The sequence below is a fragment of the Drosophila elegans genome, unplaced genomic scaffold (genome assembly GCF_018152505.1).
Source record: "Drosophila elegans isolate 14027-0461.03 unplaced genomic scaffold, ASM1815250v1 contig_476, whole genome shotgun sequence".
Lineage (NCBI taxonomy): Eukaryota > Metazoa > Arthropoda > Insecta > Diptera > Drosophilidae > Drosophila > Drosophila elegans.
The window spans coordinates 15,059,683-15,086,085 of record NW_024545863.1 but is presented as its reverse complement, the minus strand read 5'-3'; the positions used below and the strand labels follow the sequence as shown (position 1 = coordinate 15,086,085).

General features: G+C 39.5%; 6 protein-coding genes across 12 annotated transcripts in view; 3 read left to right on the top strand and 3 right to left on the bottom strand.

Annotated features, from left to right (window-relative positions):
- Positions 1–876, bottom strand: part of LOC108134515 (soluble guanylate cyclase 88E) — a 40,889-nt gene extending 40,013 nt beyond the window's left edge. For 2 of the 4 annotated variants that reach the window (XM_017254865.2, XM_017254873.2), the window contains exon 1: positions 561–876. The gene's annotated coding sequence lies outside the window, so the exon portion shown is untranslated. The remainder of the gene's footprint in view (positions 1–560) is intronic. The other 2 variants (XM_017254898.2, XM_017254890.2) reach the window with 2 other exon arrangements.
- Positions 877–4,057: 3,181 nt separating this feature from the next.
- Positions 4,058–10,404, top strand: LOC108134881 (glycogen [starch] synthase). 2 transcript variants are annotated; one of them, XM_017255389.2, is made up of 5 exons: positions 4,058–4,175; positions 6,709–7,682; positions 8,260–9,127; positions 9,240–9,375; positions 9,925–10,404. In XM_017255389.2, the coding sequence occupies exons 2-5, from the start codon at positions 6,709–6,711 to the stop codon at positions 10,014–10,016; spliced, it is 2,070 nt and encodes a 689-aa protein (XP_017110878.1). In that variant the 5' UTR covers positions 4,058–4,175; the 3' UTR covers positions 10,017–10,404. The 2 variants fall into 2 exon arrangements, with proteins under 2 accessions (XP_017110878.1, XP_017110869.1); XM_017255380.2 differs by lacking the exon at positions 4,058–4,175 and adding an exon at positions 6,491–6,633.
- Positions 10,405–10,762: 358 nt separating this feature from the next.
- LOC108134907 lies at positions 10,763–12,953 on the bottom strand. Its single transcript, XM_017255423.2, has 2 exons — positions 12,841–12,953; positions 10,763–12,200 (listed from the first exon to the last, which is right to left on the bottom strand). The coding sequence occupies exons 1-2, from the start codon at positions 12,853–12,855 to the stop codon at positions 10,932–10,934; spliced, it is 1,284 nt and encodes a 427-aa protein (XP_017110912.1). The 5' UTR covers positions 12,856–12,953; the 3' UTR covers positions 10,763–10,931.
- A 675-nt stretch (positions 12,954–13,628) lies between these two features.
- On the bottom strand, positions 13,629–16,038 carry LOC108134894 (keratin-associated protein 16-1). Of its 2 annotated transcripts, XM_017255409.2 has the most exons (4): positions 15,899–16,038; positions 15,520–15,833; positions 14,457–15,450; positions 13,629–13,888 (listed from the first exon to the last, which is right to left on the bottom strand). In XM_017255409.2, exons 1-4 carry the CDS (start codon positions 16,023–16,025, stop codon positions 13,713–13,715), a joined length of 1,611 nt encoding a protein of 536 aa, XP_017110898.1. In that variant the 5' UTR covers positions 16,026–16,038; the 3' UTR covers positions 13,629–13,712. The 2 variants fall into 2 exon arrangements, with proteins under 2 accessions (XP_017110898.1, XP_017110889.1); XM_017255400.2 differs by having other exon boundaries at positions 14,457–15,833.
- Positions 16,039–16,192: 154 nt separating this feature from the next.
- LOC108150074 (mucin-2) lies at positions 16,193–18,439 on the top strand. Its single transcript, XM_017278040.2, has 6 exons — positions 16,193–16,370; positions 16,432–16,495; positions 16,871–16,930; positions 17,004–17,111; positions 17,226–18,068; positions 18,190–18,439. The coding sequence occupies exons 1-6, from the start codon at positions 16,284–16,286 to the stop codon at positions 18,381–18,383; spliced, it is 1,356 nt and encodes a 451-aa protein (XP_017133529.1). The 5' UTR covers positions 16,193–16,283; the 3' UTR covers positions 18,384–18,439.
- Positions 18,440–18,734: 295 nt separating this feature from the next.
- Positions 18,735–26,403, top strand: part of LOC108134762 — a 33,062-nt gene continuing 25,393 nt past the window's right edge. For both annotated transcript variants that reach the window (XM_017255217.1, XM_017255210.2), the window contains exon 1: positions 18,735–19,052. The gene's annotated coding sequence lies outside the window, so the exon portion shown is untranslated. The remainder of the gene's footprint in view (positions 19,053–26,403) is intronic.

Genomic DNA, 26,403 nt, shown 5'->3' with positions numbered 1-26,403 from the left:
TTTGGAAAATCATTATTTTTCCTGATTAAATATTTAGATGGTTGTTGTTTCTTGTTTGATTTAATTTATTACTGGTTTAAAATTTTAGCTTTAAGAATGGAATGTTTTGTCACATAAAAAACTGCTTCATTGCTTAACAGAAATTCAATTAAATTATTTTTTTATCATTGTAATATTATTATGTTATTATTTATTTATTTTAAACAATTTGTGGAATCTTTAATACAAAAGAAACATTTTACTCTTATAAAATTGAAGCGATTTAAATAAATACAAATGAAGTTTGCTTTATTTTTATAAGTTGATAAATATTATTATTTTCTATGACTAAATATCTTTTAAAAGTAGATAATTTTTAGTTTTAAATTTAAGTGGTGGCAGCTTTTTAGTTCTTGTAAAAATGAAGTCGATAAACTTCTTAGTTTGATCTTTCTTTATTTTTTTATCTTAAAACAAAAATGATTTTAGTAAATTGTGTTAATGAGCTGTAGTTATTGTCCGTGTCTTTTTCCTTTTATTAAATAATTGGTAATGTTTATTTTTATATTTTGGCTTCCTACATTTTCAACACTTTAAGGAAACTTCCAATTTAGTTTTGAACCGATCACTATTTTGCAGTTTAGATGAGATGCGCGAGGACAACCGACTGCCGCCAAAGGCGAATAGTAAATGTCAGGTCTGCCACTTGTCCTGGTAATAGTCGAGACATAGTTGGTGCGACTAGTTGCCACTCGCTGGTGAGTTATTAAAAAGCCAACAAACAGACAACGACAACGGAACGCACTTTGAATATTTTGCCGAGGACACGAAGGATGTATGTTCGAAGAAAAGGGCACGCAGCTCGGAGTTCGGAGCCCAACGAAACCGCACGCAACGTGCAACAGCCGCCAACTGATGGGCTTCATCTGCCATCGCCAGGCGTCCACCCACACAGATACCGCCAACACACACACACACACACAGCTACAATCGCACACTCACACAGATACTCGGCGTTTGTTGATAACAGTTTTCGAATTTCGAATTCGGGTCGTCAGCTGCTGTTTTTGCTGCTCCTGCTGCTGCTGTGGCGCCTTTTTGTATACAAACAGTGGCCAAGCATCATCCACATCCTCCTCCATCCTGCCGCCCACAGCGGCAACCACGTTCACCATGTTGCATGTTCGGCGTATGTTAACGCATGCGCCGCCCAGTAGGCAACACTTTTTACACGGTATAAGCAATATAAAGACATATTTTGTAGTTTGTTTTAAAACAAATATTTCTTAGTTTTTAAAGTAATTAATAATCTTTTTTAAAAAACTTAAGAAAACTTATAAAAAGATGCAAATTGTAAACAAAATTGTTTTTAGTTTGAGTTAAGTATAATAGAAAAAAGCAACACAATTGTTAAGTCGAAAGAATTTTTAGGTAAATACATTTGCATTTATAATAATTACATTATGATTTACATTAAACCGAAGGAAGTTATGATAACAGCATGTTTGGTATCGGTACAACGCGTCGTATGAGTGTTATTACATGTTTTATTACGGTTTTATTAAATGTATATTGGTAATAGCATAAATACTAAGCTATAAGATAAAACTATATTTTGTTTATGCGATACAATTTTATTCAATGTTTTAAAGGCATGATTTCTTTGAGGCCTTTAAGCTAGAACACAAAATTAAAAAGAGGGAATGTTCTAGTCGAGGTCATAAGCAATCACTTATTTCCAGCTGTCTTGGCTGCTTGTGCCGCATAAGCGCAATCAACGCAACCTCGACGCTGTGTGAAAGCTTCTTTCGTTGTTATCTTTATTGTCCTGCAAAATTTCGACAGCGTTTCTTTTGGTAGGGGTTGGGTGGCCTTAGTGGGGGTGTCATGACATAAATTAGTCACATTTTGACTTGGACGTCCCTTAACCTTAAGTCGGTTAAGTTATATTTCCACCCATTGCCTTATTCCTGAGCTGGCCAACTTGTATTCACGTGCGCGGCGATGGTCGCCAATGAATTATGGCCAAGTTTTTAATTAAGCTCTTTATTGCGTGGTCAAGGCGCTTGGCCTCGATTATTCCCGTTTATTTTCGTATTCCTGTTTCATTCTTAGTTTCATGACTTTTTTGGATGATAGTTGCAGATAAGTCTGCATTATGATTAAATTATGTTTTCTTTTGCATTCGCGGATGTTGAGCTTAATTTAAGGTCCGTGCTATACAAAACAGTGTTGCTTTAAAAATAATGTACAAAAATAAAGTTCACTTTACATAATGCTGCATTACATTTAAACAAAAATAAACGGCATTAAAGTTATAGTGCTTATACATTTTGCATTTTTATCGTTTTAATCTTTCTTAAAAAAATACAAGAATTCTAATTTCATTTAACATGTTTCAGTTGGCAAAGGACCAAAAAATTTCTCCTTGACCCCACAGTTTTCCAAAATATTTTCGTTCTTTCACTGCCCACAGATAAGCCAGCAAGTGTGCAATAGTGTGGCTACTATAAACTGTAATTGTAAATGTGAAACCTTGTGACAATTGTCGCTGCAGGAAATTGCAGAACTAACTAAAAACGCAGGAGGAGGGTGAAAATTATGGGGTAAAACAAGTTTACTGAATGCAAGCCAAAATGATTTACAGTTAGCCAGCTCCAGCAAGGATGTGTCATAAACATAAAAGCTGGTATTTTTGATGTTGTTATTGTGCCATTGTGTCTGTTATCAATGGATGTTTATCAAGGACACAAAGAGCAAATCGCTTCAAAGACATTCAAAGCAGACAGAGCGGTAAACAAGAGTGTGAGAGAGACGAGGAGGGGGGGGAGGTAATAATAATATTAATGTCCTTTGACCTTGTGGGCCGCAGAGCAAGTCAATTGTTATTTATTTTCGTTCAATTTGCAAACGAAAAAATTCTTTAAAGGTAAAAACAGTTAAAGCTTATATGATATTGAAATATTTGCGGTCACTCAATTGACCCAGTTAACATCGACCCATTACTGCTTCAGTTGGTAAATGATTGCCTGCTCTTCACACTTTTCAATTAATAAACATAAAAACAAACTGAAAGACGACAGAGATATTGCGTGTCCATCTTCCGGTTTTAATTGAGGTTAAGTGAGCGGACATTAAATTGTTTATAGAGCAAGGTTACGACAAACAGTTCAAATTTCTGTGAAATATTGCTTTTTATGCGAAAACTGAACGAAATTGAAGGTGAACTGACGATGACGGAAGGACTTTTTCGACATCACGAATCGGATCAAGGTAAGATTGGGTTTCTTTCTTAAGCAAATAGGATCCTTTTTAAAATAAAAATGAAACAATCACAATATTTTATAACGGTTATAATGTCCTTATAAATGTCCTTAAACATGTTTCGTGTTATTGGTATTGAAATGTGTAGAATTTAAATTTAATAAAAAAAAATTTACAAATGCCTACACCGTTTTTTTAAAGAAATACATAGCTACAACTAACTTGTTACAAATGTTTTGACCCTTGTAATGATATTGCAAAAAAATAATCTCAACTTAAAAAAAGAAGACTTGTTGGATTTAAAAAGGGAGTACCTCAATCCTCACTTTAAAAAACAATTGTAGACATTTACAATTTAAATTTCCCGCTGATGTTCGCGTTATGGTATTTTTGCTTCAGCTGGCAATGACATTTACGTTGTTCGCTTACGTTTCTTACCGATTGACTGGCGCTGGTTTTTGAAATATTTATTTTAAATCTTAAGCAAATGCGAATGTCAAAGGTTTTTTACATTTAATTTGGTAATTATAACTAAAATTATAATACTTTTAACTTTTCTTACAAAAATACGAATATTTTAATGGTCAAAAAATGATCTCAAATCTCAATAAATTAAAGTTTTATTAAACAATATTTTTTTTTATTTAAAAATATATTTAAACCTATTTCCTAGTGCTTATTTCCTTTACGTTATAATTAATAGCTAAAATTTAGACAGGTATATTTGACCGCTTCTCGCACGGTCACGCTGTCCACCTGGGCGCTCTTTCTTTTCGCTCTCTCCGCTTTCCTCTCTGCGCAAACTCCCACTCTGCAGCGCAACAACAAGAACTCTCCCGGGTGCCCATGGATTTCCTTTTTTTTTTCGAATTCTTTTTCAGTTATTCGTCTTGTTTCGTGTGGCCAACAACAGCGAGTGCTGTGGCTCTAAGGTGATTTTGTGATTTTATTCCCGAGATCGGGGGACTATATCATTTACAGCTGTGCGCGTGCCAATTTCAGAATTACTCCCACCCTCACACCCGCAAATGCGGGTACAAACAAACGTCGTTATCAGCGGTTTTTCGTTTTTCGCATTGCACTTTGCATTTTTCAATTGGCGCCAAGCGGACGCCTTGGAAACATACAATTCCGAATACCTGCTGGAAAAGTGATAAACGCGAAACATAAACAAAAAGCGTTGATAAGCGTTATTAGTCTTATCAATGCGCCGGCCGCATGAAAATACAAAAAATGACTACAACAAAGTTCAAATTCCTGGCACTGCTCTCTTTCTCTTTTGCTCACCACAGAGTGCAACAAAAACAAAATTATCAAGTTTAAAACTTGTTGAGCGGGTTGAAAAAAAAACACCTATTTTAAAAAACCAATAACAAAAAGGGGCCCAAGACGAAAAAACTATACCAATAATGGTGAACAAATTTTAATGCTCTCTCTTTCTCAGCAGCACTGCCACTGACCTTTATTTGACTTTTAGCTGCCGCTCTGGCAATGAAAAAATATCTCTGCCTGCCACACACAAACACACACATACACTTAGGGTCTCTCAGCTGCTTAGTGTTGTTGTTGTGGTTCTTGGAGTTGTGTTGCAGCAGCGCGTGTATGTGGGTGCGAGCGAGAAAGCAAGAGAGCCTTGTTTTCACGTCTTTCTATTTAATTGAATAAAAATTATCAAGTGTAAGAAGTCATCAATTGTTCAATTGACAAAACAAGTGCCAAGAGGTTTTCCTCACTTTTACTTTTTCTCACATTCTCTCGCTAAATGTTTTCAAACTAATTTTAAGTGAAAAGTGCAAATGTGAGAGAGCAATTAGGTGATAGTTTAAGATCGCTCTTTTTTATCCGTATATAACGCCCTCTAGCGGATGCCACTGGATAAAGTCCTGACAAAGTGAAAGATACAACGACACCTTTAGAAAACCACTATTAGAAAAAAAATAGTTTAAGTTGGAAGATAGATAACTGTGTTACTACATTTGACCTTTAGAAGTAGTATAGAGGGGTTTACTAAAGTGATCCTAATAGATTTTGGTGTTCTTGTCTCCCGCTTATTCGCACGGATTCATATTCGAAATTATTCAAAAGAGTTAATTCAAGGTTCACAATATTGATTTCAATTTTAGATCCCAGGTGCTAAGAAAACAGTTTTTAGTCACAAACAAAGTAACAAAGTAATTTATTATATCAACACTGATTAGATAGGTCATGGGTGTGTTAACTGCTTTTATTGTTTTCAGAAATTAATAAAGGTTAATCTAGGTTTCCCTAAAATTCGATGTTTTTCAAGGTCATTCTGGACAATAACCATTTAAAATTGAACAACCCACCCCACACAAGTGTTTTCATTACACTATTCAAAAAAAAAAAAAAAACCCATATTGTTCAATTAACTTTAATATTTTTAGAAGAACCAAAATAGTAAATTGTAGGCTAGACAATGTAGTCAACTTAATAACAAGTTATAGTTCTTGAAATTGCTTTCAGATCAATTGTATAGTATATGGAAAAATGTTATATTTATATTTATCTGGCGCTTACAGAATTTTTCCTCTTAGCTTGTGACGCTGTCAATGAAAACATTTGCCAAATTTTCCTATATACGTATAGTAGGGGAAATTGGCAAACTCATCTTTGCTCAATGATGCTGTTTATTTCCTACATCCGAAAATAGACCTTTGGTTTGTGGACAGCCAAACGTGCGTCCACCTATAAGTAGAGAATATGGCACGTACATAAATGACCGAGTGTCAGGGACATGGTCGATGTCGCATAGCCCGTCTTATCAGCCCATAAACTGCACAGATGCAACTGCATTCGGCTGATAGTGCATCGATCGCACCTCGTTGCGTGGTGATGCAACAAATGCCGGCGTGTGATGGCAATGACCATCCCAACAACGACAACATCGATAGCGGTCGATGCACTGGGAGAAACTTTTTGGTTGTTAGTCCAGAAAAGGGAAAGCTTTCAAACTTTACGCCCTTTTGGGATTTATTAATATAAATAGCAGAGCTCCCCAAAACTAAACCAAATTCTTAAGAAGTTATATTGTATTTTTAATTCTAGTTATACCATTTTAGGTAATTAGTAAAGAAATCAAGTGTGAGAAACATGTTAAAAATTTTTTGTTTTTTTTTTTACTTGTATATATTGAAGTTATTTTTTTATGTGTACGAGTGTAAGGCGATAAGGAATCGTAGCTTGTAATGTGTGTCAAGCCGGTAGCTAAATTTAGGTGACACTATCAGTGCGCTACGAGAGCCTCAACGGAGAGGTTCAGCTATCGATCAGCGGCGCCTAGATTAAAGCAGTGCCCAGCATATCAAGAAGATGCGCAGACAGCAGTCCTATCGTTTTGAGGACAATGAGTCCACTTCCTATGCCCTGAGGGTGGGGAATAAATACGGAAAAACCCCATGGAAAACGTTCAAACATTAATCGTTATTATGTATTTCTGTCTTCCAGATGAATCGTCGCTTTTCCAGAGTGGAGTCCGGGGCGGACCTGAAGGATTACTTTGATCGAGGAGACATCGCCTCCCGAGAGAATCGCTGGAACTTCGAGGTGGCATGGGAGGTGGCCAACAAGGTGGGCGGCATTTACACGGTGATCCGGTCGAAGGCCTATGTCTCCACCGAGGAGATGGGCGAGCAGCTGTGCATGATGGGTCCCTACAAGGAGAGCTGTGCCCGCACCGAGATGGAGGAGATGGAATTCCCCAGGGGAAATCCACTACTAGATGCCGTGAACTCCTTGCGATCGCGGGGCTATAAAATCCACACCGGTCGCTGGCTGGTGGACGGAAATCCCCAACTAATCCTATTCGATATTGGATCCGCCGCCTGGAAGTTGGATCAGTTCAAATCGGAGATGTGGGAGAAGTGCCATATAGGAGTACCTCATTTGGATATTGAGACCAACGATGCCATTATCCTGGGCTTCATGATAGCCGAGTTCCTGGAGGAGTTCCGCAATTTTGCCGTGACTTATTCGCAAACAAACGAGCTGAGTCCCCCGAGGATTGTTGCCCATTTCCATGAGTGGCAAGCTGGCGTGGCTCTGATCGTCCTACGTACTCGGCTTGTGGAGATTGCCACTGTTTTCACCACCCATGCCACACTATTGGGTCGTTACTTGTGCGCTGGCAATACCGATTTCTACAATAATCTGGATAAATTTGCCGTAGACGAGGAAGCGGGCAAACGGCAGATCTACCATCGCTATTGCCTGGAGCGAGGCGCCACCCATTTGGCTCACGTGTTCACCACCGTCTCGGAGATTACGGGCTACGAGGCGGAGCATCTGCTCAAGCGCAAGCCGGACATCATCACGCCGAACGGTTTGAATGTAAAGAAATTCTCGGCCATCCACGAATTCCAAAATTTGCATGCCGTCGCCAAGGAGAAGATCAACGAATTCGTGAGGGGACATTTCTACGGGTAAGTCTGGCACAAGTACTTATATACTCGATTATTCCAATAGCACTTTGAGCTATCCAATGCTCAGCCACATATTAAAGTTTTCAATTTATCAAATATAATTAATCATATTCATTAAATATAGAATTATGAGTGGCTTACACTTTTGTTTGTCGACTAAAAAGGCAATAAAAACACAACCCAGAAATGTTTTTGTACTCAATGTTACGCGGAAATGTTTTCAATCTTCAATCTTGTACACCCTTGAATAAAGGTTATTCGATCGAAACATGACTTACTGTAATCTACATGCATGATTATATGATTTTAAATGTATAATGAATCAATGCTAGCATGAGATAATTTAAAAATTAATGTAATCAGATTATTTAGCAAGATTACAGTTTTAAAATATTTGACGAGAGCAAAATTTATAAATAGTTTTGTGTGGGCTTTAAATTTAAACCAAAGATATTCTATCAAAACAAAATGTTGTTAAACAACTTTTTTAAATTCTGTTTTAAGAAAATATATTTTTTTGTTTTGATTTCTTTTGCATTGTTGGTTATAATTGATTTATTTTTATACTTCCCCATAGGCACATTGACTTTGATCTGGACAAGACCCTGTACTTTTTCATTGCCGGTCGCTACGAGTTTGGCAACAAGGGTGCCGACATCTTCATCGAGGCGCTGGCTCGCTTGAATGCGATGCTGAAGCACGAGAAGCCGGACACCACCGTTGTGGCCTTCCTGATCTTCCCCACCAAGACGAACAACTTCAACGTGGACTCGCTGCGGGGACATGCCGTGATCAAACAGCTGCGGGACACGATCAACAACGTCCAGCAGGAGGTGGGCAAGCGGATGTTCGACACTTGCCTGAGGGGCAACATACCCAGCGCCGATGATCTGCTGCAGAAGGAGGATCTGGTGAAGATCAAGCGCTGTATGTTCGCCATGCAGCGCGATTCGATGCCGCCGGTAACCACGCACAATGTGGCGGATGATTGGAACGATCCGGTCCTGTCGTCCATTCGTCGCTGCCATCTGTTCAACTCGCGTCACGACCGTGTCAAGATGGTCTTCCATCCGGAGTTCCTAACGTCCACCAACCCACTCTTTGGCATCGACTACGAGGAGTTCGTTCGTGGCTGCCACTTGGGTGTCTTCCCCTCGTACTACGAGCCCTGGGGATACACTCCTGCCGAGTGCACGGTGATGGGAATTCCCAGTGTGACCACCAATCTGTCCGGATTCGGTTGCTTCATGGAGGAGCACATCAGCGATCCCAAATCCTATGGCATCTACATCGTGGATCGTCGCTACATCGGACTGGAGAACAGCGTCCAGCAGCTGTCCAGCTTCATGATGGACTTCTCGCGGTTGAACCGCCGCCAGCGCATCATCCAGCGTAATCGTACGGAGCGATTGAGCGACCTGCTCGACTGGCGCACCCTGGGCATTGTTAGTATTTTACGGGCTCGTTCCGTTACTCATATGTTTTTCATGTTAACGAAAGCTCTATTAATTTATATATATATTACACTAACCTTACTATATATATTCGCTTTTGCAGTACTACAGACAGGCCAGGGTTAAGGCCTTGCAGGCTGTTTACCCCGACTACGTGGATGAGTTGACTCTCTACGGATCGCGCAACAATTTGATCTTCTCGCGGCCGCACAGCGAACCGCCCAGCCCAACTTCGTCGCGTAAGTGGGAGGATGAAGAGTGTGATCGCAAAAAAAATTTGAATATTCTAAATTATACTCCAAACTTTTCATTGTTTATGCATTTCGAATTATGTTGTTGTCGAATCTTGACAAGTTTTTAATTGTTGACTATTTTGGTACACTTTTAAATAAAATAGCTGTTGGACATTCCACTTTTACTTTACTTTCACCTATCTCTGCCTAGTCATCACTCTTTTTCATAAATTTTCAACAGCTGCTTAGAACTATGAATTTGTATTTATTTAGTTTCAATGTCAAATAAAATATACCTCTTCAAAAAAAAGGGCTAAAAGTAAGCAGTGAATTATTTGAAATTGATAATCGAGTGTGCAATATATGCAATTTTATTATTTATACTGATAAGAACCTAAAAAAATCATTGAATACTTTTAGACAACTAAAATAATGCAATTATATACCTGAACAATCTAAACTCATCGATTTAAAGAATGTTTATTTAATAAGCGTTCACTCTTTTGTTATTATAAGACCTATAATGACATGATCTAACCAAATTTATCCCATTAGGTCACACCACACCAGCTCCATCGGTACACGGCTCGGATGATGAGGACTCCGTGGATGAGGAAACCGAACTCAAGGAATTGGGCATCAAGTAGAGCCTCACGCCGAACTGAACGCCTTTAAAATTGTAGCGGACAAACCAACTAAAATCAACACACGCGCAATATTACCATAAGTTCTATTAGTCTTGTTCCACTATTGTTCATCGAGAAACGTGTTTGTTGGGGGTCAGAGCAGACGATCGAGACCCCCGCACAGAAGCCTACGAAACTATCTACCTGCAGCTGAAATGCCAGAACAAATGTTTTCACATCAAATCAAATTATTAACATTATGTATGCCCAGATCGCAAGCGTAAGCATTCGAGCAGGACGAATCCAGATTTTATTAAACGTTGTTTAGTCTATAAGGAGATTGAGGTCTGCCCGCCCTTTCACCCTGCTCCATACCCTGCCTATCAAATAAATCGTTATTTAAAGTACACTCATTTGACCTGGATCTTTACTGCACATGCACCTAAGCTGATAAGTTATCGGGATCATAAAAATAATTTTATTTTTAGTTCTCAGCAAACATTTTATTATTGCGGCTGCAGAAATATGTTTTTACCCTATATACATTGTTAGGCAGGCATAAAAAGTTGAGCTTTCAATCGAAACTGTGAAGTCAAAAGCGTTTATAATTTGAAATTGCTTTTCTGTCGTCTAAGCGAAGTGCACAATAGTTAAATGGAGATCAGATTTTAAAAAACGTTTAAACTTTTAAATCCAATTAGAGGTTCTGAGCTCGTAAAATAGTTTTGAGAAATAGAAAATAAATATGTAAGAAAGGTCTAAGAACATTTAAAAACAAGGTTGTCAAACTTTATTAGAAAATCTTTATACACAAATGGCGAGTTTAAAAGTGTTCGGTTTAGTCTAGGTTTTGTTTTGTCAAAATACTATTATATATAGAGTCAAAAATTTTCGTTAAAAATCTCAAGAGCTGTTCATTACAAATGGCTTGTAAAATTAATTGCCTCGATTGCGTTTGCTGTAAGCAGAGCGCACAAAGGTTCGGCGGTTTTGTCGCCGACGTCTTCTTCGCTGGTCTCCATAGTCGTAGTCCTCCGAATCCCGCCCATCCTCAGATTGCTGTTTCTGATGGGCAGCAGGTGCCTGTTGCGCATCCTCAATAGTTTTGTTGTCTAGGCAATTCTCAATGTTATCATCGTCACATAAAATCCAGCCACCATTTCCCGAGCCAGCAAGGATGTCGTCTTCATTCTCATGTCTTTTGTTATTTCCATTTTTATTTGCATTATTATTTCCGTTATTATTTCCATGATTATTATTGACAGGGAAGTTGCCGAAGGATGGATATGGCACATATGGACTGTACATGTAGGGAGCATTGTACATAGGCATAAGGGGCGCTCCAAATCCCTGGAAACAACCTGCACACTGGGCGGGCAGGCCACTTTGCAGGATATACCCGTAGGGCATATTGAGGCACTGCTGGCAAGTGGAGCGTTTCACTCGCGCCGGCTGAACGACATCCACATTTTGGCCCTGATTCTGGCCACATGAGAAGTAGGGCCAAGTGTTGCCAAAGTAGTGACACGGCGCTCTTTGGCTGGACTTCTTCGAGTGGGATCTCCTCCGCCGGGGCACATATTCGATGGTCTCGTGGCATTTGTCGCTATCTTCGGCATCGCATTGGACCACTCTTTTGGCCAACATCACTCTGGCCTGACACCTTTCACCACAAACCCGTTGGCGGCTTTTCTCCCTGCAACCGTGGCCACCATCGTGCTCACACTCTCGATCCAAGAGCACCACATGGCAACAGGATCCCTGGTCACTGTAGCCCAATCCGAAACGTCCTCCCACCTGGGACACATTCTGCTCCACCTGGACATTGACCTCGTTTCGATTCTGGATTTGGTGCTCGATGATATTGTTGATCTCGTTGGTCAGCCGAATAATGTTGGTGGTATTAAGCGGGACTTGTGGTGGTGCCACCACATCCGTATCGTTGATGCCCTGAACCATCAGCGGCTTGTCGTACAATTGCGGGCACACGGGACACTCATCTTCGCAGGACTGTTTGCCATCGCAAACAGATATACAATTGTCCCTGTTCGCCTGACATTCCTCGTAGTCCCGCAGAGTGGGCTGATCGTAGTTCTGGAGCGGAGTTTGCACCACAATCGTGTTACTTTTCAACTGATCCTCGGCAGTGGACACTGCGCTGAAGGTCAGCAGGTGGAGGAGCCCAACCACCGTGCACAGTAGCATCTGCAATAATAATTTGAAAAAAACATTATAGCTTATGGAATCATATAGTATCGATTGAATCAAAAATTTGGATTTAGTTTTTATTGAAGGGTATGGCTAAGCGCATGAAAAATATATAATTTGATCGCTGATTTTTATGTTTTTAGTGTGTATATAATTTATTTTTTAACCCCCTTCTAAGATAAGATTAGATTTCAAACCTTTTTTAAACATCTCGTCACTTTCTTCAAAACAGAATGCAAAACAAATAAATCAAATTAAAGTGTGAGTCAACAAGACTTTATAAAAACCAATTTGAAAGAATTGATATTTGATACATTAAACGTTTCTTATCAGGTTGTCCAATTAGTTTTTTTTTACTCTATTTAAAGACTACTTTACGGTGCCAAGTTTCAATAGTTTGTGATGTTTATCATTAATATAAATAGGCCCATGAAATTCACTACCATCTGACAATCAAGTAAATTTCGTAACGATCGTTTGATAACAAAAGTGCGAAAAAAGCAATGTGCCTTGAAATTTATTTGGCAGCGGTTTTGTCACTATCGCTGCCATTGCTGGCTTCTTGAACGCATTCCAATAAACATTAAAACAGCACCGAATTCCCGGACTTTGGTGATCCCGGTAGTTTATTACTCACCTTGGAATGCGGCATTATCGAGTGTTTGGCGGTTTCTTCGGTTTGCTTCGATTTAATGTTACGTCCGCTGGTGCGAAAAGTGGAGTCTCAACTGCAGTGGTTGAGTGGTGGGCTATCCCCCACCTACCCTTGAAGATAAGGTTAGATAACACTATCAAAGAATTGATTACTGGCGGAGCTTTCACTCAATTGCCAGTCGAAGCACTAGGAGTTCCACGGTTGAACATGCTGCACAATTCACAATTCACATGCGAACGATTATCATCACCTTAATTTAGGACTGGTTAGCATATAATTCATTTAAAAACATTTATATAATTGCCTACATCCGCTTCCAAAAGTTCAAGCTCAAGATTTTATTGCTATGGCGTTCGGAATGTTCGAATATGACGCAGTATATATATATATATTATAAAAATCTTTGCCCTGTGACGTCAAGTTATTAAAGTAAATGAACTTATAGATACGTATAATACCAAAAAAAAAGGTAAACAGCTAACAGGGAACCTGAGGAGCTCAAAGAATCAACTAGACTGACATATTATCTATGGTTAAATTCCTATTATTTTAATTTTTGTATTTCTCCATACTGACAAATTGTTTTATATTTTAATTAAGAGTGGTAAGAAATAAAAGCTTGGCATAAACGAGTGCATAACCTAGTTTGAACGGCTATCGTTCAGTTTTTATTGCCCATAGTATGACTAATAGACTGTTCTAATCATTTCAGCAGAAGAATAAAAACTGTGAGCGTCCAAGTGTTTAATAAAAAAAAACCAGCTACTTTCAACATTTGTAACATTGTGTTTATTACAATCAATTTCCTTCCAACATTAAAAAAATTTGATATTCTTGAATTGATTGAGTAGCCATTATGGGGCCGGGAACCACCCATCTTCAGATCGGCAGCCCATTTGACCAGGATACTGGGAGCAGTATTGAGTCTGGTCGTAATAGACGCAGTTGTGGCTGCTGCACTTGTAGGAATAGCAGTACGAGGAGCAGGTCGAAAAGTCACCCATCGCACAGCCGCTGCAGTCGTAGTAGTCTTTGGGCGAAAAAACACACACAGAAAGTTTGATATATATATATGAGTATAGTTAGTATGCTTTAATACTTAAGCTCAAAGTTGTTAAGCTCCAAAGAAAGAAAAAAATCAAACTGTCTTAATATCAATATAAAAAGTTTAAATTAATTATAAAATAATACATTAACTGGGTGGAAAACACTTAAGCTTTAAATTTAAAAAACAATTGTACCAAATTTTGGATTAATTTTGTTTGATAAAATTAACGTTTTTTAATTGCCAAACTTAAAAAAAAAGAAATAAAGAATAAAGATTCCAGAACACTTATCAATACATCAAGTAAACAAAATATTTTAAATTAAACGCTAAATAAACTTGAGTTCCGAAAATCGGGCTAAAATTGTTATGTTTCGTTTTTAGAAGTGGTATTAAAATTAAAAGCAAAATGATTACTTACACTAAGATTTAAAAAAATGATGAGGGAAAACTGGATAACTTTTAAGTAAAGTAATCATGCTCGATTAAATATTGCAAAGCGTTTCTGGCCAGTTGCTTCATTATGTATGATTTATTTGTGTAGAAAACTTACTCTGAGCCTGCTGGCAATTTCCACCGGTGGACTGGCATCCTTGACCCGCCCAGTTGGGCGGCAGCACCATCATCTGGGTGTTGGCCTGCGTCCAAGTGGTCACTGTTGGCGGTGCGAGCACCACCTTGTTGGCACTGCAGAAGGAGCCGCACTGCTGCTGACTCCTGCTGAAGCACTTGTATGCGACCTGATCCGCCTGGATGGTGCAAATCCGGGGAGCCACCACATTACAGCAGGGTCCTGAAGGTGGCTGCGGCATCACCGGTTCCTCCTCCTCTTCCTCCTCCTCCTCTTGCTGCTCCGCGGAGGTTTGTCCTTGGATTGCGATGGAGGCGTTGACCTTTACATTGTTCACGTTGTTGGTGACCAGGTGGGGTAGAGCGCCAGCCTGCTGATGGACATTGCTCTCTATGTGGATGTTGCCAATCTCCACGGGCTGGGGCTTCGAGCACCTGATCCCCGTCCAAACATATCCCGCGGGGCAGCGTGCCTGAATGCAGCGTCCTTCGGCATTTATTCCGTATCCTCCGCAGAAAAGAAGGCGGCAGACGCCCCTAACCAGGATCGTTCCTTCCCGACACCGGGTAATAGTAGCCGGTGGTGGAGTGGTTACTGGGACTGGGTAGGGTTGTTGTGTTGTCTGTGGTGCTGGTGGTGCGGGTGGTGGATAGGGCATGGGAGTTGGGTAAAGAGTGGGAGGGGAGGGAGTAATAGTTGGCGGAGGAGTCGGACAAGGACTATTGGGACAATTGGTGGGACAACTGTTAGGACATTGTGTGGATTGATTGCAGTTATTCGAACATGTTGTTGGACAAGACGGTGGACAGACAGTGGGCTGAACAGGAGCAGTGGGTACCACAGTGGGATCTAAAGGAGCATTAGGACAAGCAGGAGTTCCAGGAACAACGACTGGAGGACTAGGTACCACAGTGGGATCTAAGGGAGCATTCGGACAAGTAGGAGTTCCAGGAACAATGACTGGAGGACTAGGTACCACAGTGGGATCTAAGGGAGCATTCGGACAAGCAGGAGTTCCAGGAACAATGACTGGAGGACTAGGTACCACAGTGGGATCTAAGGGAGCATTCGGACAAGCAGGAGTGCCAGGAACAACGACTGGACTTCCAGGAACAACAATTGGAACACTTGGTACCACAGTAGGATCTAAAGGAGCATTGGGACAAGCAGGAGTTCCAGGAACAACAATTGGAACACTTGGTACCACAATGGGACTAAGAGGAGCATTCGGACAAACAGGAGTGCCAGGAACAACAAATGAAGTACCAGGTTGACAGGGAATCCCCGTTTGACCACCGCAACCAGCATTAAACACATTTATAATGACTTGGCCGCAAGCGCCATTGATGTAAGTCTGACCTGAGGATTTAGAAACAGCCATTTTCGATCGAGAAACAGAACAGAGAGCTTCAACTAAAACTTACCACTCTGGCAGGGATTGGGTATGGGTATGGAATTGGCGATAACCTCAGCGGGGATTAGTCCAAGGCAGATTAGCAGCAGCAGCATCAGCTGCTGTAGCACCCAGGAACGCTCTTTCCGATCAGACATGCCGCTTCGAACTAAGCTCGGCCCGCACCGTTTGCGGATCAGGAACAGCTGAGGCTGTGGCACAGCCGACCTTCGACGTTAACCTTCGAGGTTATCGCGGCGCCAGCAATTATGCGGCCCATTCAGAATCATCGCAATCCCAGTGAGCTCATCGCCGAATCAAATCGGATTCGATTAGTCTCTCTTTAAGTGCGAACAGCCGCGCATCGCCAATCTCTGTCCCAGATTCCGCAGATCTCGATCCGGAAGTCAATCGGTATGCTTTCGAAATCACTTGGATCGCCTCTGCTCGGCTGCCTGATCATCATCAGTGCAATCTGTGGCATCGCTCAATCGAATATCGTGGTAACGAAAAGTGATTAATTAGTTATTGATTAGGAGTTAACTGTTCTCATCGTCCCCACAGCAGTCCCCCTGTCCAATGGGCTATCAATATGTCAACGACAAGTGCTTTAGCTTCTGTTCCGAGGGTAAGATCTCTCCCTAAAAATAATTTTAATGTTAATTTTTTGTATCAGCAATAAGTAAAAACAATCAATGGCTTCATACAATGTTTTTAAATAGTTTACAAAACAAACAATGTCTTCTATATTTTTAGCCCTTGTCAAGCACATGCTTTTTTGTAGATGATTAAAGTTCTATTTATATGTGATGCTGCTCATTATCAGCAAGGTCCAACATTCAAATTATTTATATGCTCAAGTAATGATTTTAACTTTTCAACCGATTAATATTTGTGATATTTCTTGAACTATACAAATAACAATTACGTTGCTGACCAGTTCAAATAGTTTTACAAATATAGTGTCTTTTATACTGACCTTTTTCTAATGTCTTTATATTAGGCCAGTACTTACACATAGATGGAAAATGCTACCCACAGACTACGTATAGGTGTAGACCAGGTAAGGATTCGTCTTATTTAATTGTGATAATAGGTTTCAATTAATCAGTATCATATTTTCCATTTATTTTTAGGGTATTTTCTTAACACTGATGGAAAGTGCTATCGCACAAATCCTGAACCCTGTCCTTTTGAGTCCACAACCACTACAACAACAGAACCCACTACTACAACTACAGAACCCGCTACTACAACAACAGAACCCACTACTACAACAACAGAACCCACTACTACAACAACAGAACCCACTACTACAACAACAGAACCCACTACTACAACAACAGAACCCACTACTACAACAACCACCACAACAACAACTGAACCCACTACGACAACAACAGAACCCACTGCTACAACAACCACCACAACAACAACAGAGCCTACAACTACAACCACCACAACAACAACTGAACCTACCACAATAACAACAACAACAACTACTGAGCCACCTATAGTTGATCCTCCCATTCTTGGCGAACTGACTCGCTGTCCGCCGGGCTCGATTTACTTCGACTCACAATGCCGGAAAATCGTCTGTACGGAAGGCGAATACTACGCTGGACGCTGCATTTTCTCCGCCTGTCCGCCGGGAACTGTTTGGTTTGGTAAACGTTGCCAGGAACCAGGATATATCACCACTATCCTGGAGATTGGCAATGAGATCCACAATGAGCACAGATACACGGTGACCAGCGAAAACATAAATCGGGTGGAGTACATTACAGCCGCACCTTACGATCCGGATAAGGACAATACCTACGACTTTAGTACACCCATAAGTGTTCCAGATAATAGTGTATACCCAACAACAACAAAAACATCAACAACAACAAGGCGTCCCTGGATATATACCAGCATTAGGCCAACCACGGAGCAGTCGGTGGTGATTGAACCCTTTCCGGGACGAACTCCCAAGCCGGGTTGCTGTTTCGTGAAGAGTCCCCGCATCTGCGTCAACTATGCCCCCAACTGGGTGTGCTCCACCAAGGAGAAGAAGTTCTGCGATCCCAGGGTCTGTACGGCGCCAGTAGTTTATCTCAAGCCGCCGCAGATAGTCCATGGTGAAAACCCAAAGCGGGTGATAATGCCACCCAATCCGCCGCTCCTGGCCTGCAGTACGCCAGAGTGCATGGAGAGCGGTGAGTTTGATTACATTGTTATTTAAATATTTGCTTACAATTTTAACAATTTCAACCAGAGAAAAAACATGGCTCACAATATATATTTACTATAAATTCAAATTTTTGTTTAATCCCGCAGAGGTTTTGGATTGTTCCGGCTGCAAGGATAATCGGCGGGAAAAGTGCTCGCAAGGGTGCTACAGCTACTATTGCCCCAATGGATCTTGCGCATTTATGAACACCGAGAACTTTTGCGCCATATATCCGGGTGAATTTGGGTGTAATGCGAAAGATGGATGTATATGGGACTGGTGCAATAAGAAGTGCTACTAACTCAAGCTCTGTCGTTTGTTAATCTTTAAATCTTAAATAAATCAAGTAAACATTTATTTTACTGCTTTAAGTATTTATGGCTTAATTTAAATTAAAAGAAATCACCCTGGGAAAAGAGTAATAATTTGAATTCAAATTAAGCAACATCTTAAAATATCGATAAATAGTGGAAACACACTCCCAATTGGATTTAGCAAAGACATAGCTCCTACTTGGTTGCGCCACCTTTAGCTCCACCGCACTCTCTCTTGTTTCGCTCTCTCACTAAAGCAGGTATGCTATTCCGATGAATCGATAACAAGTGGGAACTTTGGGGACAGCTGTTGTCGCGTATCTCATTTTGTTTTTGCATCGCGAGCGGGTCGGTCGTCGAATCGGATTCGAATCGGAGTCGGAATAGCGGGTTACCGGAGAGCGGGCGCCTTTCTGTGTGCTTTTGAAAAAAGTTTGTTTGAAAAAATAGTAAAGAAAACGGCGCCGCTAAGTGTGCGCGAGTGTGAGTGTGCCCCTGTGTTTTCGTGTGTTTGCAAATACAAAAGAAGCAGCCCCCAAGCAAAAACAACAACAAAGTGTCGGCTTTGGCGGTGGCAGCGCAGTAGCAGCGACGCAGCAGCGCAGCGGCAGCGACGTCCAGTGCATTTTGGTGCAAACTAGTTGTTGTTGTGAGAGGTACGATATATATCTATGTGTGTGAGTTAAGTGGGTGGGAGTTATTTGCTTATTTTGTTGTGGTTTTGTCATGTTTTCATCATGTAACAAAAGCCAAATAGCAGACATTTGGGAAACAATTATTTAATAAATAAAATTATTTGTGATAACATATTTTCAAATTGTCAACGAATAAATAAAATATAACATAAACTACATAGAATAAAACAAATGACAAAGAAAACTCAAATCAAAAAAATAATCATTTTAAACAAAAAAATAAAATAAAGTAATCAAATGACAGAAGCAAAATAAAAAAAAAACACAGAAAATAAACAAAATGGCAAAAGCAAAATAAAAGAAAAATCATTTTTAATAAACCGCAAAGGGCTGTTGTATAAGCATTTGTTTACATAGTGCAAATACCCATAAATTGTAGAATATTCCCCCAGCAGAGAAGTGTTCTGACTCTCCATCCCCCTCCCGCTTTTTCTCGCTGTCGCTTGTGTTAATTGAAAAAAAAATCAACAAACTTCCTGTTTTTTTTGTGCCTCCCTCTCCTTTCCGCACTTTTCATAACTGTTGCCGCAGACAACAAGAGTATTATTGTGGCAGTACCGTCCCGCCACCTTTCTCCACCCGCCCAAAAACTCTCTCTCTGAAAAGGGAAGCGAGTGTGTGTGTGTGTTGGCAAGAAAGTTTTGTATTTGCTTTTGTGATTTCTGCTTGCTGTTTGATATTTGCCAGAAGTGCGGGCGTTGAAGTTTTTAGTGCAACATTTCTCTGCTCCAGCGGGAGCTTTTATAATGTGTGTGTGCGCTATTATTAAAACCCCCAACTCTCACACATACATCTATGTATGTGCATGGGGCAAAAAACTATGGCCGTGTGTATGTGTGCGAGGCGTTGGCGTTCTGACCAGAAGAAGAGGAAGATAAAGCAGCGGTAAAGGGTGAAGAGAAAAGGAGAGAAGGGAAGAGAGTGGGGGAGAATGAGAGTGGGAAAAGGATACTTGGTAAATAATTCAGATATAACATAATGAATAACCATACGGGAAATCAAGTAAATCAAGGGAACGAATTAGAATAAATAGATACAGAACATATATTTAAAGGCATAATAATAATAAAAGCATAAATTAATAGAACGCCATTTTGCCAATTAATTTTTTATAGGGAACTTTATCATCTTCCACTATTCTTTCAAAATGTATTTAATAGTAGCCACTAGTAACAAAAACAGCAATTTCCTATGCACCCACGCAATTTCTTAGATTTAAAAAATAAAATGGTCCTACATATGTTTAACATCGAATAATAAAACAAGAAATCAAAATAAGGAAAGACATGAAGCTGAAATTACAATAAAGACGTTTTATTGAGGGCAAAAACCAGAAAAAGAATTTCTGTTTTTATAACCTTGTTTTTAGAATATAAAATTAGGATGAACATTTTTATCCCTAACCAATTGCACGCAATTGCATGCGTATATAAACTATCAGGATATTGTTTTTTTAAATAATACATTCATAATAAAATTAGTAGAAAAGCACGAAACGGTTTTAGTATATTGATGAGTTAAGATAATTTGGCCCTTAAGCAAATATTTAAATTTGTTTTTGCAATTTCAGGTTATAGTAGCTTAAATACTAAATAATAAGACAAATTTCAAATGATGTGTAGTGCCTTAGGGCTAATTAACCTTAGATATATTCGAGTTTCTGTAGGCCAGTACATAAATAAATCCAATGAATCGGGTAAAACATAAAAGATAAACATTATGGAAATCAACACACAGCGCCTAAGGAATTTCTGTTCAAATGGGAATTTCGAGTGTTTACCTTTCGCCAACTCTCCGCCCACCACCTCCTCTTCCTCCCATTTGTGAGACATAAACGCCGCCGCATATTTACCGTACGTAAGCCCCCCTTTTGAGGGGCTTGTAATAAAGCGTTTTACGATCTCCGCTGCCTGACGCACTTGTTGTTTTTATGACAGTTAAGCTATTTTGCGTATGACACGTTTGACAGATGCCAAGCGCCCAATGCGTCTGTCAACGATGCTGTTAAACGCATGCCATCTTGCTCCCTCCTTTCTCCCGGCCTTGTCCTCACCCTTTCTATTACTCTTTCACCCACCCACCCACAGTAGGCGGGCCAAATTTAATATTGAACTTAATTAGCAATTTATATGGTGGCGTTTTACTTAATTTCAGTAAGAGCAATATATTCTATCAAACACAACGGAATAATGGTGCCTTCCAACACTGATTTATTTCACAAATATGAAACATGTGGTTTTATTTATGACATATATAAAATGTATTTAAAATAATATGTATACGTTTACTTATTTAATTGTTCTCATCTAAGATTAGAACATTTTTTGAAGGAACCATTTTTTTTTTTGGATTTGGAGATTTGAAGAGTTGGTCGCACCTAAAAATATTATTTCAATTTGTGGTCAAAAATCCTCACCCCTTTGGTGGTTGAATGTTTGTGTGTGTTTGCTGTCAGGCATTTTAATTTCAGCAACCATTAGTAATGCGAAGAATGGGCGGGGGTGGGCGTGAACAGTGGGCTGTCTTTTCGCAGCTACTTTTACGCATTTTTTCGCGCAGAGGCCCAAAAAGAAGTCGGCTTGACATAAATTGTCTCGGCCAAATGTGGCGAACTACGACAGCAGCTACAGAAACAACAATAAACTGGGCCACGCCTACAAAAACCATAAGCTACAAACATCAAATATCAACAGCAGCAACATCAGCTAAAACAACAACAAACAACTGCCGCTTGGCTTGTCGCATGTAATTGCTTGCCGCAAAGTAAATGACAATAGCGCAAGGCAAAAGACACCGTCATCGGGAGCAGTGGGCCAAAAGTGATACCATTTTTTTTGCCCAGCAATTAAGAATTGATAGCAATTGAAGGGTGAGAATTGATACAATTTTTAATTTCCAACAATTAAGAATTAATAACAGATTGTTATCGGAATTTGTGATTTGTTTAAGACAGCCATAGTTGTTCAAGTCAAAGTTAATTTAAGTAGCGCTTATTGTTATATATCAATGCTTAATTTTTTAATAAATCTAGCTCACAAGAAACATTATTCAGCAATTTCTGTCGTACTCATTTTTTAGGTATTATACAAGAACGCTCAAATTCTTTGTAAGAGACCAATATATTTTGTTAAATTTAAAAAAATAATGTGCATAAATTCCGTGTTTTGTCGTTAAATGTTATTTTTAAAATGTATAAGCTTGTGTTTTTATAATTTGTTTCGTATTTTTTAATGTTATTTAAAAACTGATAAGCTGGTGTTTATTTTATATAGCTTATGTCTTTATTTGGTTGGGTTTAAATATATTAATAACATGTTCAATTCGTTAAAAGTATGTATTTTTTTTAGGCTTTTAATTCTTAATACTTTTTTTGTAACTTTTTTAAGTTTATGGTTTTAGTTTTTTGATTTGGCAGATACGTTTTTCTGGGGCCTTGGCGCTAATTTAACCCACTGTGCCGGCAAACAAGCTGAGGTCGGTGTAACTAAAAACCGCAAAAGCTTGTCACTCCCCCTTCCGCCCCACACACCCCCCACACCCCGCCAAGTCCCCTTGCTCGCACACACTTCTATGCTGTCGAAGTTGTTGCTTCCGCTCTCGCGGTTTCGTCGCTCTCGCCGCTTGGATGTGTGTGTAAAAGTATCTTTCGCTGTTGTATCTTTTTGCTGTTGTATCTTTAGCTGTTGTTGTTGCCGCCGTACGTGGGCGGCAAAGGCATTAGAAAAATAAACCTCAAGCCTCGAGTTCCAATTCAAGCTTTAAAATATTTGCCGGATGACGTCGGCGGCCAATCTTTTGTTGTCGTCAATCAAATTTGAAATTTCTTTGACGTTCTATGGTTGCATGCGCTTGGCTTTGAGTTTCCACTTGGATTTCGAATAAACAACTGCAAAAAACGAACACAAAAAAAAAAAAAAAACTGATAAGGCAAGCAAACATTTAAACACTAGCTGCCATTTGCGTATCGAATATCGTTTTTGTTTATTCTCGTCCCATTATTACTTGTATTTATTTGACTCTTTTTTGGTCAAAGCTTTTGGCCATTTAATATTCATTTATTCAGCCATGTTTATTTATTTACTTGCGTGTCTCTCGGTCAGACTGTTTGTGATTGTATTTCTGTTTGTGTGTGGCTAAAAGACCGAAAGACGTGAAAAAAATAACGAAAAACGTGAAATCGCATGCTAGGAGCCATGGCCATGATTTTGAATTTCAGCAGGCAAGAGTCGCGGCAAAGAAATCCGAAATAAAATCCAAATAATATATAATCGTAAAAACACTTGGCATCCATCCATTCGATACCCTTGTGTAGGGTCATCGATTACTTTGATTTGTTATTTCTGAAGTTCGGTTTCCTGCGCTTTGTGGGGTTTCCAAAAGAGTTCCTTGGATTCCGGGCAAAGGTAACCCAGTTCCTAAGATAAAATTCAGTTTATTTTCAAATGATGTATGCTTTTTGATAAGAGAGTCGTAACTTTAGTAACAGCTTTCTTTGAAGTAAACTTTTAATGACTCCTTAAACGCTTTTGAGGAAGCAATTAGTTAATTGGTTTTAATGGATTAAACCGTTAAGAAATAAGATGTTTTGACTAACTCTTACTCTCTTGCTTTTTTATAGAATTGACTACTTAATTAAAAATTGTACAAATAGCTCAATAAATTTATATTAAGTTTTCAAGCTTCATCGGCTTACTCGCTTGGTTGCATTTGAAAAGAGAACAATATTATAGCTTACAGAAAAGTGAACCGTATTAAAGCTTAGGGCAACTTGCACTTCCAACATCATATTTCATCATCAAAATCATAAATCTCCCAGACTTTGCGCTGGACCAAGCGTAAATCATTTAGTTTGTGCGCCCAGAAGGATTTAATTTGGATCTTGCAGACAACTGAAAGAAAATATATCGGTTTATACACTTTGGATTTATAGGAATGTGCTTTATCTGGCCTGACAAAGCAATTTAAATATTTTAAATTAACGATTGCCAGCATGTACTCTTATGGAAATTTTATTCGGGAAAACAACGATTCCAATGGGAAACATAACAAAGATAGAACTGCGAGCCACTCCCACCCATTCCCATTTATTCTCCGCTTTTTTTTCCCAACAAGCGAGGCCAAAAGTTTTTCGTAGCTCATAAATTCTTTTGTTTGACTCGTTTTTCTTTGATTTCTTTGGCCGGGCACGTAGCGAAAGAAAACCGGGTAAAGAAAAAGTGAAAATTCAGTGGGAAAATTGTCGCTGTCTGTGGCCCACTGCGATTACAGCAGCAAGAAAATCAGCCTCAAAACTAATTAGTTGCGCTGCATTCAAACTGAGTTTTACTTTTTGCCTCAGACTGCAACTTAGATTGAGTAAGACTTTCCTCTGATCCCCTTTGCCTCTTTTTCCCCGATTTTCCACCGCTTTCCCCCCATGGTTGTGCAACTTTAGGCGCAAGCGAGATGGTACGAGACAAATTCAGTTAGCTGTTACACACAGTCACTGACTGACTTAATTCCCTACATTTTTACGATTACACGGGAGCTTCGGGAGACTTGCACATTGGTAGAAAAGTGATCTGAAATGAATTTCCCCCACTCTTCCACTTTTATTTGAGGGGTTGTGCTTGAGTTATAATGCCCAGCTTATAATCAGGTTGATGTTGCCGCCTGATTAAGTACTTCAAACAGCGCAGATTGTTTACGATGTTACGCCAGACTATTTATAAACGATCGGATTTCACCTGATCATCTTTTGATAGCAATTGGGTCTGGAAAATTTATTGTTTGCTTAGTCAGCAGCAAGGCGCCTTGCAATCATTATTTATATAGATTTCTATCTGGAAAGGGCATCAGTCAGGCATCACATTGCGATTATGCGTAATCTGTCAAACTAGTTTATTAAAAATAATCTAGGCTTTTGATTATATGAGTACCTTATTATTCGCACTTATTGAAATAATCAAGTGGCTTAAGAACAGTAAAGCATGCAAAGTGCACTTTAATTTTTTGATACCAAAGAAATCAAAGCTTACTTTTTTGACATTTAGCGATCAAATACCTGTTTTCAGCTCGTTAACATAATCTTTGCCTGTCAAGTGATTAGGTTTGTAACATCTAAAGATAGAAGGTCTTTTTTTCTCATAGACAATTTCATAAAAACTGTGCTGCTTAAGAATTTGGTTTATTTAAAAACTTTATACAGTTTAATTATGCATTTCACTTTTTATAAATTTAATTTTTTTTAAGCATTTCCATTAGCACCCCATGTGCTCAGCCCGTTAAACAATCATCAAAGATCTCAATTCTTCGTCAGCCTCTTCATAAACCTATCATTGCGGGCAATCTATAAACCATCTGTTGATCCATTCACCCTAAATCTGTCGGCATTATCATATCCCCAACGACCTTGGGCCACTGTGCAACCGATTGTCGTTGGCTTAAACTTTGGGCTGGTGCTATTGGTGCCACTGGTGCTGCTGTAATCGCTGCCATAGCAATGGCATCTAGTCAGTCAGCCCGAATCAACGTCTTATTGGGATTACGCTGGTGCAATGTTTTTGCCCGAGGAGCGGGAGTCTTGTAATAAAAAGTATCTCGGTATCGCAGATGTCTCTCCCGCGTCGCTTCTGCTTTTGGGCATTAATGAATGAATGGAAACCGTCTTAAGTAAAGCCGGCTTGGCCAACTGACAGTGGAGCGCAGCTGGGAAAATCAGGGGGGGGGGGGGGCTAACTCAAAATAAAAAAAAGGGCGGTAAGCTGGGAGTCTTTCTTATTCTGTTGCTGCGCTCTGCTGCGCGTCAAATTTGCGCTCGACCCTCCTCGCTTCCCTTACCATTTTGATGATAAATTTCCATAAAAAAAGAATCAAGCGTGTAGTAGCACAAAAAAATTGACAATGCTGAGAGGTTTTTTGGGTGAGGGAAAATTCACTTTATGTATAAGTATATATGCAAATCAAGTAATTTGTCTCTAAAGCATTTGTCTGGCTTCCGAAAGAGAGCAAAAGATGCAGAATGGGAAGAAAACCAGACGAGAAGATGAGGCAGCCACAACTTCCGGTGTCAATTTTGCTTTTTTTTTTTTTTTGGTGCGTCTTGTGCTCAACTTTTGGTCTGGTTGTGTAGGGGGAAGATTTTATAAATAAATTACAAAACAAAAACGAGACAAAAACCTCGGTGGAATAGTTCGGGCGAAGTCGTGGAAAAAAAGCCAGAAGAATAAAACGCCTCGTCTTCGTTTTGTTGTGTGGCATGCAGGTGGAAGCTGTAATCGTGGTTGGCGTCTTGCAAAAGAGTTTCCATTATTGTGAATACTATGGGTAATGA